The sequence below is a fragment of the Cryptomeria japonica genome, chromosome 7 (assembly GCF_030272615.1).
Source record: "Cryptomeria japonica chromosome 7, Sugi_1.0, whole genome shotgun sequence".
In the NCBI taxonomy this organism is placed as follows: Eukaryota; Viridiplantae; Streptophyta; class Pinopsida; order Cupressales; family Cupressaceae; genus Cryptomeria; species Cryptomeria japonica.
Window position 1 is genome coordinate 49,318,698 of NC_081411.1, and position 11,656 is coordinate 49,330,353.

The window sequence follows — 11,656 nt, forward strand, 5'->3', positions numbered from 1 at the left end:
GACTAGAACCATCTCTTGGGCCAATTCACTTTATCCACAAGAGGCAGGTGCATCCAACCAGGACCAGAACCATCTCTTGGGCCAATTCACTTTATCCACAAGAGGTAGGAACGTCCAACAAGGACCATAACCATCTCTTGTGCCAATTATTATTCCATAATTCACAATAAATCTCTTCGATAGATCTTCTATAAAGTCTTCCATAATCTGACCATAAGATTGTCTTAAAGTATCCACAATCTTTTCTCAAAAGTCTGTTACCAACTCTTCATATGCTTCACCTTAGATCTCCATAACATTCTCTCTTAATCTAGTATATATATATATACACACACACACACAATTGATTGTCGTCTTTGCAAAATACATGTATGTTTAACAATCTCTCATATTGTCTTACCATTGTCATTTAGTTGTTCCATATTTTGGAGAGAGTTAATATATCCCTTCTCATTGATTAGAATGCATAATCGATTTATCCTTACCTTAGAGGCTGGCAAAATCATGCTCTAATACCACTTGTAATGTCCCCTTTTGGTATTGCCCTAAATCTTGCCCTAGTTTACTATTCTCAATTGATAAGGGACGGTTAGAGAGGGGATACCTTTCTCTTCTCAAAGGGAAAACCGTTTGTCGGTCCCTTTATTGTTTTCAGTTCTGCTAAAGTATTCTCCCTTTTGATTCTTTTTTCATTCAGATCAGAGTGTAGATCAAACTTTTGTAGATATCTGCATATCAATCTATTTGTATGTATTTTCTATTTGCATAAGGAATTCACGGGTAATCATACCCAGATGCTGATATAAGCAATCAATCAGTTTCAGTGTGGCTTTCTGAAGGTCTATGTCTTTAAAGACTAATCCACTTGTGAAGTTGATGTAATTCTAAGTGCAGTCTATTTCTCTCCAACTGATTCATGTGTTATGGATATATATGAAATTAAGTATGACTGTCATACGTATCACAGTCTATATTAATATTACTACTGAATTCTGAATAAGAACATTATCAGGCTTCATATATTAAGCATGCATATTAAGCACTTCTCCAACCAAGAACAAAGATGTTACGGCCTGTAACTTAATAACAGTTCTGATCTGATCCGATCGATGGTGATCTCACTGGATGCTTGGATTCCTTTCCTTTTCATGTATGCCCTTTGGCAAGAGGCACACCCTTTCACCACCAGCACCCTTTGAAAGAGTGCAACTCTTAATTATTACTGCCCCTTTGAAAGGGACACAACCTTTCACAATCAGGTCTGCACTTTTATTTAAACTAGAGCTGCACCCCTGATTCCCAAACTACCCCACTAAACCTTATATTTGGGGGAGTCACAACTTATCATTTCATGCCTTTTTACCATTCATTAACTTTGATCAAATTTTATTTTTATTTAAATATATTCTTTTATATTTTATTTTTAATCTTTTGTATTTTAATTTAATTATTATTATTTATTATTAAATTATATTTCAAATTGGGGACAAACTCTTTAGAAGAATGTCTTTCGATGCCCTCAAGCCTCAACATTACAAGAGCAAGTTTACAATATTCATCATAGGTCATCCCGATTCCAGGAATCCAAATCAGCCTTAGGAATGTACCATCATGTTTACGCTGTGCCACTCTAATTACCTCAACCTGATTCACATAACCAAACTCTATACTCCTTTCTTGAAGTTTCGATAGGTAGTCATTGTTAATTCCAAACTGGAATGCATGAAGGGGTTTTTCAAGGTGTCGAGAAAAATTCCAAGTTTTCCAACCTATTGCAAAGATCAAAGATTTATAGGAAGGAAGGTGTAGCAATACCGTAGATTGTTGGTAGGAAGGAAGGTGTAGCAATACCGTAGATTGTTGGTAGGAATCATGTTTCATATTGGAGGTGAAAATCTGAATTGTACTTGTAAGATTTCTTATAATTAACTGCCCTAGAGTTCTTCCAATCGAACTTAAACATTCAACATTTGATTGCTGATCAAAAGAGTGCATTCCCTTAATTGACTTGACACAAGCTGCAATCTCTCATAATATGATTGGAGAGTGGTTAGAGATAGCATTGCTAGGGTTTGTCCCACTATTCCAAGCTTGTCTTAGACTTCATTAATTTTACGATTGTCTTCAATCTTGTCACAACATTTGTGAAGGGCTTCTTTGTTCAATTCAAAGAGTGGGTTGTCATAAGCCTTATTCGCTTCAACTTCAAGCAAGATATTATTAACAAGCTGAAACTTATACTTGTTCCCAAAATCAAACTTATACTAGGTGAGTATGTAACTCTTGATGCAACATTTGAATCACAATCTTTAGTTTGGAAGTTCATCTCGTGTATCCAAGTGTCCATGCCTTTGCTTGATTTTATGTAAGTTCTTTCTTGCTTGAGACACTATCATCTTTGCATGTTTAGCTTTTTCATTCCACCATTCGCACAGTTGTAGAGTCCTTTCCGCATCTTCAGCACTATCCATTAATTGTCCGGGTTCCTTGTTTGCCATTGCCTCATACAAAAGCTTTCCCATTTGCTCATCTCTATCCTTCAATTTCAAGTTTCTTTGTTTTCTTTATTCAAGGAGATTAGAATTGTCATATAATGTATCTCCTAATTTGCTTTCATTACTTTTTTCATCAACAACAATTGATTGATTGAAGGAGACCTTTTGTGATGTTTTCACACATCGCCCCATTGCAAATGGGGACCCCCTACGTTTTAGGCCCTCTTGGTCTTTTGGTTTTGGTTTGTTGGGTCATTTCACGACAATCTCCTCAGGCCTCCCTAGTTTGCAAGTGTTGTGGGGTTAATTTGATCAAGTCTACTAGCTGTTTGAGTAAATTTGGCTAAGTTTGGAACTTTTTTTGTCCATTTTATGGTTTTAACCTTCAAACTTGATTTTGAGGCCTTTCCTTTAGGGTTTTGGAAAAATTGATCGTTGCATTAGAATCAGGACCCTTTAAGGAAGCTCCAAGTGAAATTTGAGCCAATTCTTAGCAACTTTCTATTTTTAGAAAGTTCCAATTTTTTAGGGATTTCATTGCCTCATGGATTGTCTTCATTTTGCCAAAAATCAAACTTACTATTTTTTAGTAATTTTTGTTTTTAGTAAGTTTCTATTTTTAGTGTCTTTGCATCCTGTTTTGCTCTAACTCTGACATTTTGAAACACTTCCGATTTTTTCAAAGTCTATTTGTGACAAGTCCTTCATAGGCAAATACTAAAGACTAAGCATTCCTAAATCTGAGAAGTCAAAAAGCAGGCTAAACGAATAAAAAATGGCTAAGTATGGACATCCATTCCAGAAGTGGAAAGCGTGAAAATCTTCTAAGTCTGGCATACGAAAATCTTCTAGGTTAGGTATGGGTGCTGAAATGGAGGAGTCAAGGAAATTTTTTAAAATGGAAAATTCCTTGACATAGTGAAAATGGGGCCCAAGCCACGAGTCTGGCGCTAAATTGAGTGTGCAATGGAAAATCCAAAAATGTTGAAATTTCTCACCTAGGCAAATTAGTGCCCAAGTTTGGGCAAGGGCACTAAAACAAGGTGCTTATAGAAAATGCAAAAAATCATGAATTCCTTCCTCAGGTGATTTTGGCGCCCAAGTGAGGATGTTGGGCGCCAAAATGGTGATGCTATGGAAAACTAAGAAATTCCAAATTTCCTCCTCAGGGTGATTTTGGCGCCCAAGTCAGGACGTTGGGCACCAAATTGGTGATGCCATGGAAAATTGAGAAATTCAAAATTTCCTCCTCTGGGTGATTTTGGCGCCTAAGTGTGCATTAGGGCGCTGAATGGAGGTGATGAAGGGAAAATGCTCAAAACCAAAATTCCTTGCCCAAGGTGATTTAGCATCCAAGGGGAGTGATGGGTGTCAAAATGATGGTGCCATGGAAAACATGAAAAAGTGAAAATTCCTTCATAGCATGAATTCCACGCCCAAGACAAAAGATGAAAATTTTCAAAGGCAAGGAAATTGAAGGTCAAGGACAAACAAGAACAGAAAATTCCCTCGGAAAAATTTTGAAAAATCCATTTTTTAGGCATAAAAAATCATCCGAATTTCAAAATAATGATAGATTTGGATTCGTGATAGAATTTTCACTCTCCTAGACCCTGGAGTTCAAATTTGAGAAAATTCCTAAAAAGTAGGAAAAATGAAAAATTGACTTTTCTCTCTTTTGGACCCCGGAGCTCAAATTTGAGAAAATTCTTAAAATGTAGGAAAAGTGAAAAATTGAGTAAGTGTTGGAAATTCCTTCCTTCGAGACAAGATTCTTGGAAAAAGTAAAGACAAATCAATGAATCATTCTAGTCAATAAGAATAAATCTAACAATATGTAATGTCCCCTATTTATGCACTGCCCACGAGCAAGTCTATGTTACTACCTTCTATCACCATTAATTGAGCATAACTAACACTTTGTAATATAACTTATGTTGCCATTAAAACCATGCCTAATTTTCACTCTCCTAGACCCTGGAGCTCAAATTTGAGAAAATTCCTAAAAAGTAGGAAAAATGAAAATTTGACTTTTCTCTCTTTTGGACCCCCCCGAAGCTCAAATTTGAGAAAATTCTTAAAATGTAGGAAAAGTGAAAAATTGAGTAAGTGTTGGAAATTCCTTCCTTTGGGACAAGATTCTTGGAAAAAGTAAAGACAAATCAATGAATCATTCTAGTCAATAAGAATAAATCTAACAATATGTAATGTCCCCTATTTATGCACTGCCAATTCCCACGAGCAAGTCTATGTTACTACCTTCTATCACCATTAATTGAGCATAACTAACACTTTGTAATATAACTTATGTTGCCATTAAAACCATGCCTAAGCCAAGCCAATCTAACCCCATTCCCAGAAGAGGGCTTGGCTGCTTAGGGCGCTTGACACCACCTCCTTATTGAAGTGGTTTTACTCTGCCTCTCCCAAACAACACCCATCTCCATCTCCCTTGGGGAATAGAAGGATTAAAATAGATTTATGACTTAGGAGAAAGTTGTGGCAATATCTCTTTGTACTACGGATGTATATTATGGCTGTCATACATATTGTAGTCTATATTAATATTACTATTAAATTCTGCATAAGAACATTATCAGCCTTCATATATTAAACATGTATATTAAGCACATCCCCATGCATAACACCAAGAACAAGGATGTTAATGCCTGTAACTTAGTAACAGTTCTAATCTGATCGGATCGATGGTGATGTCACTAGATGCTTTTGATTCTTTTTCTTTATAGCTCTCAATGTGAGGGAGAGGTGACACCTCTTCATCATGTATGCCCTTTGGCAAGAGACGCACCTTTCACCATTAGCACACTTTGAAAGGGTGGAACTCTTCATCATTTCCCCCTTTTGAAACGGACACAACCTTTCATAATCAGATCTGCACTTCTGATTTTCAACCTGCAACTTTTCCTTCCATGTCTTTTGACCATTCATTAACTTAATTAAACTTTAATTATATTTAATTATATTCTTTTATATTTTAATTTAATTTTTATATTTATTCTTTTGTATTTTATTATTATTATTATTTATTATTAAATTAAATTTCAAAGTAGGGACATTACACTAAGAACGGAAGTTATCAACAACCTTGAGATGCGATTTTATACCAGCGACTTTCATTTTTATCTACATTACTAAGAGTCGTACAAATTTAGGATGGTATTTGTTGACAATGTACTTAGTTGATTCTTAGTTAGACAAAGGGCTGCACTAAATTTTGCACATTGCATGATATGCCAATTGCTTTTAGTAGTTCAGTTGTCTTAATGTAGATTGCTTGCATTACAGAAAAAGTGAGGAATCGGAAGAGTACAATTGTGTTGCTATTAACGAATGAATTTGTCAGGATATTCAGCTGCCAAAATGCTCCATGGCTAGATTTTTCTTGATTTTAACTTTTAAAACTGGTGTACAATGCAGAGTGTGGCTATAACCACGTGTAATCGTGTCTGCCAATGGCTTAGAGATCTGGAGAATGAAATTTTTTTAATTGGAGCAGCTCCGTTTTCGTGGTGAATCTATTCAAGCGTGTATGCAGCCTTTATTTCATGTGGACCAGTACAAGGCAGAAATGGATTCTTTATTCTTGTTTTTTTCCCACATGCTATTTTTCGAATATTTGAGTTTGTTATTTTAAAGCTCTATTGTGGAACAAATTGATGAAACTTTCAATTGTGTAAATTTGATTACGCTAAAAATACCATTTAACCATTCACAAGGGTTGCTTGTAAAGCCCTAAATCGATGTAAAGGCCTGAATTAACTGAGTTGATAAATCGAAGTATTCTTTTGGTTCTGACTCTCAACAAAAGTTAATGGTGACGGTTTGCAATCTAAGCTAATTTTTACTTATTATTTAGTTTTGACAAATATGGGAATACATATCTTTCAAGTTATATCGTTCAAATAAATACTATAATTTATCTGTGTAAAGGGAAATTGAGATGAAAAAAATGTAGAATAACTACAAAAAGCATCTTAAGCACAACAGAATTACAACATAAATGTGGAGAAGTTACCCTTCTAATGTTTAAGATGGGAAAACCAAAAAAACTGTGGCACTACATGAAGATAGCATGATACAAATGTTGACCCATAACAACAAACAACTTTAGCATTTCTAAAAATTCAAAGATTTAGGCGTTCATTACATTATTTGTAAAGTATTGGCAACTTGGTCCCATGTTTGATTAACTATCCACCACTAGTCAATTGTCATAATAATAATGTACTTCAATATGCTTGGCCCAAGCATGGAAGACAAAATTCTTAGCTAGTTATTTTACATTTTGATTCCTACATCTAAGAATTTTTGGTTGCCAAAAGCCTTACTCAAGCATTTGGAGATTCTAAACTAATTGTCCATCATCAACAATGCTCTATATTGATGCCAATATTAGACAAAAATAGCTGATTTCCTATTACACTATTAATACCAACAAGTCTAGAGCCAATAGACAAATCATAAGTGTACTACTATCGTCGACCACCCAACTTGAGTAGGTCTACCCAAGTAGTGGTCTATTCCTTGTCATCCTATATTCAATACAAAAAGAAAGGTAACCTTAGCATACATCATGATAAAGATGGTCTCCATCCACTGAGGTTTATTGGGAACATAGATATATATTGGACACTAACTTAATAACTCTGAGATGATGAATCTTGTTTCAAATCATGCATGTTAACTTACTAGATTCATGCATGCTCGACTTAGGTGAAGCATAAGACCCAAGCCTTGCATGCCAAAATTCCACTTAGAAACATGATCCAACAAATATGGTTACAAATAATGATTGAGTCAATCATATATTATCACACTCAAAATTAAGGTGTCAATATAAAGTATATAAGGGAATCTTAATCAATTTTCTTATACAAAGATCTTGAATCTTGATTAGGTCCTGTTGACGTGTATTTTATACACCATCATACACAGAATAAAATACCAATAGGCATCTTATCCTCTCTTGAGAAAATAGTCTCTAACTGCTGAAGATTCGCATAAAGGATCAGTTAGGAAGACTCCAAGGTTCTGTTAGTAGGGTCTCTACGTGTGGACAAGCTTCCAGCGGTATGATGTGATTTGTTGTTTCCTTCAAGGGGTCTTACGCATTCTGAAAGCTAAAGATTTGCTAAACTAAGAAACTATTCAAAAATAACAAAAGAGTAGGGTTTGAAAGAGGTCTAATCTAATCTAACCCTAAGAATGACTCCGTGTAGACAAGACTTGGCAAGATTCAACCAACTTCAATTTTGCCATAAGGTAACAACTCAATTGAAATTAGTGCGATCTTCTAAGGTAACAAAATGATATTCAATGCATCAAAGATCAAAGACACTACCACGAAGGTACATATCCAAGATACAATAATGATTGAAGATTAAGGGACTCAAAGTATTCTCCAGTCGACCACGCAAGGCGTTCCTACAATCAGCAAGAAGCTAGTGGTTTGGATTACGAATCCTACCAAGGATCAAGTCTCACACAATGTCCTTCAAATTAACACTCTCTTTGATTGAACATGATTCAAGTAGATTAAACAACCATGAAGATAACCAAGAAAGTTGCAACAAAACACCATAACTTCAATATTTTATTGATTTCCAAGTCATCATGTACAACAATTGCTTGAATTCCTCTCTTCAAAACTCAATCTTGCTACAAAATAAAATTGCTTCTAACTTCTAATCTCTCTAATCTCTATTCTCTCTTACATCAACTATCGACTATTGACTATTACCAAATGAAATGAAAAATGGGGGTATAAATAGCATCCCCAATTACAATGAAAGGTCCAGATCGAAAGTAGATCAACGGTCAAGATCATGACACCTAAACCCTAATTAGGGTTTGTTACAAATAGCCTCTTTTTTACTGAACAATATTAAATACATAGCCAAATATTAAATTTGGCACAAAAACCTAGGAGACATAAACCAATGACAAATAAGATGCCATGTCATCTATAACAACCTTTCATCTAGAACCTTATTCCCTTTCCAATGTTCTTTTTTGGCATATGCAATGAATCTTGTCACGAGTCCTTCGATTTCTGCAATTGGAATCTCGGGAAGATTCTTCATACTCTCTTCCAAGTGGATGACCTGATCGAATGCATCTAGAAGAGCTGCGTCCCAAGTAGGTTCAAGTTCCTTTGTTCTTTCAATCAGGAGCATAGTGGCAAACATTTGATCATATTGCTCATCCGTAACATTTGCGTCCTTGCAAAAGATGACCTTGATTCTATCCTCTAATTCCTGCATATCCACATCTGTCTCGACCTCGATCCTTCTGCCAAGAATGGTACGAAGTACCTCAAATACTCTGTCCTAGATCGGATTGATCACCTCCTCAACTTGGCCACATTTAACACTGATGTCCTCGAAGAAAACACTCTTCATATGGAGTAAGGTTGACCATTGAAACAAACTGTGAGATTCCCCATCCAAGATCTTCTCTTGCGCTAAAACTTTCCTTGATGTGTGTCTAATTACCTTCAAGACAGGAATGATGACATCTTTGGTATGGGCGAATGCAGCTACTGTTATCATCAAATTGTGGATTATCTCAAGAACTTGGATAGCTTGATGAATAATCTTCATCATCCTTGTTACAAATTCTATGGCCACTGTATGAGATCTATCCATCCAATTACTTCTACATTGGACCATGTTCCTGAATCTTTCTGCCTCATTGATTGATTGAAGTGGAAGTGCTTGCACTGGTGATCTAGCTGGATCCTGACGTCCCAAAGGTTCATTGATGTGACTGAAATAAGTTCTCCATGCACCGACCTCTCTCTCAAGCTTTCTGTTCTTCTCCATTTCTTCTCTAAGCTTGTCTTTCAATGTCTCAAATGAATCGGTGGCATCATCTAAAGTCTGCTCTGCTGTAGATGGTCCTAGCTCAAACGTCTGTATATCATATTCCTCTGCTAGGATCTCACCTTCATATTTGTCTACTGCCGGTGTAGCTATCTGCAATTTCCTGGATCCAGTCTCATCTCTAATCATCTTGGACATCTTGGTAGCCTTCCTCTTTTCTGTTTCTTCGTGTGAACGTCCAACAAGGCTCTCTAAATCAATTGCATTGTCCTCGTCCTCTACTACGATCACCTTGGTTAATCTTTCCTTCAACCAATCTGGGATAATTGATCTTGTTTCTTGAACTTGAATCTCTTTGTGCACTATTTCTTCTTGTCTGGGAGGAGATGATATTTCATTGTCCTCTTTATCTTCATCCAACTCATAGTCCTGGAGAGATCCATCTGGTGAACCATGCTGTGCCTGTCCTCCTTCCTGCCTATCGTTCTGCACCATAGACTCCATGGAATCTTCCACTTGAATTGTTCTCTTCTCTAGTCTAGAAGATGTACCGGATGATCTATCTCTGTTAGCCTCTTGTTTCTTCTTGGAAGATTCCCTCTTTCCAGGTCTCTCTTTCCTCTTCGAACCTCTTGGATGGAGATTGCCCTCACTGGCACATCGAAGGTTTCCTTCACCTGAATTTCTAGGATTAGGATTGCCTTCATTCACACTAGCTCCACCTTCGGCAGGTTTCTCTTCCAAAGTGAAAGTCATAGCTATGCCTTGTTCTCTCAACTTCTGATGTTGTACGTCAACCCATCTGCGAGTACAAGACAAGACTGGTGCCATCAAAGTATCTAAATCCACGACCTCGGGCTCATTCCAATCTAACCTTATTGTTTTACTTTCTCGATCATAGAATGACTGGATATGTCTGCCACTGTCCTGTGCTTGGTCGGCCACTCTGTAAATTCTGCATTTCCTGATGAAATCCAAAGGCAATCTAGAATGCATTTTCCGTTTCACTTCAAGATCATCTAAGAGATTCATCATAAAATCTTCTATTTGGTACTCATGCCTAAACTTTCTGCCGACTGTCTCCTCTAAATGTCCATGTGGATCAAAGCTTTCTCTCAAAGCAAAAGATGAAAAAGAATACAAGGCTAACTCCTTCTCTGCGTCATCCATGGCTAAAGCATTAGGACATACCTCAACTGAATTGCCCAAAATGATGGGTACTGGAACTCCATTCTGATGTCTGTGTCTGAATGCCTTCACATATGCTGCCAACTGTCTTGTTACTTCAAGTAACACAATTCTGTCTGTCGGATATCTCGGCAACATGTATGGAGGTAAAGGACATCCATGCACTCTAATATAAGTGAACTTGGGAAACTGAATGAACCAAGCACCGTACCTCTTTATGAATTCCTGTGCATCCTGAGATAACCTGTTGTGAATTCCACCTTGCAACGTCCTGGTGATGTTCATCGTGAAAGTATCATTAACCAACTTATAGTTGCTCCCTGGCGGATGATGCAAGTAGGCATAGGAATCACAAGCTCTGACCTCGCTGGGTCCTCTTCCAATCACTCCTCTGTGAGGTAGTCCTGCGTACTCAACACTCCTAATCAAGGCATAGATGACATATGAACTCATGTGGAAGGACTTAGTAGCCTTGAGTCTCCTCAACTGTACGTCCAAGCAATGGCTAATCATCCTAGCCCAATGTATCGTACCTTTTCCCTGAACAATCACCTGGATGAAGTAAAACATCCACTTCTCAAAATAGAAGGCATGAGGGGCTCCTGTAACTCGGTTGAGCATGGTAATCAAATCTCTGTACTCCTCCTGGAAATCAATCCTGTGCGGTGTGTTCGGGACCTTGCTCAGACGGGGACGGCTCTTGAGTAACCAGTTCTTATTGATAATGCTTAGACAAGCATCTGGATCATCTTCGTACATTGATCTGGCTCCTTCTATGCTCTTGTATATCATGTCCCTGTGCTCTGGAAGATGGAAAGCTTCACTTATAGCTTCCTCTGAAAAGTACGCCAAAGTGTTTCCCTCATTGGACACGATCGTTCTGGACTGTGGATCATAATGACGAGCACACTCAATCATCAACTCATGGCACTGAATAGCTGGAGGAAAGCCGGCCGCCTTAATGATGCCACTCTCGATTATTCTCCGGGCGACAGGTGATGGCTTGCCAATATAAGGGACCTCTCGAAACTTCTTCGTGCTAAAGTTACCCAAGTTGGTATCTCCAATGTTGCTCCACTTCGACACGATCTTGGTCTCCACTTCTTCAGTCTTCTGATCTTCTTTCAT

At 37.3% G+C, this 11,656-nt stretch overlaps 1 protein-coding gene across 2 annotated transcripts in view; it reads left to right on the forward strand.

Moving 5' to 3' along the window:
• The window catches only part of LOC131046456 (vacuolar fusion protein MON1 homolog), a 224,606-nt gene extending 218,242 nt beyond the window's left edge, over window positions 1-6,364 (forward strand). For both annotated transcript variants that reach the window (XM_057980206.2, XM_057980207.2), the window contains one exon: window positions 5,934-6,364. In XM_057980206.2, coding sequence (XP_057836189.2) covers window positions 5,934-6,029 — 96 coding nt within the window. In that variant the 3' untranslated portion in view covers window positions 6,030-6,364. The remainder of the gene's footprint in view (window positions 1-5,933) is intronic.
• Window positions 6,365-11,656: the final 5,292 nt, after the last annotated feature.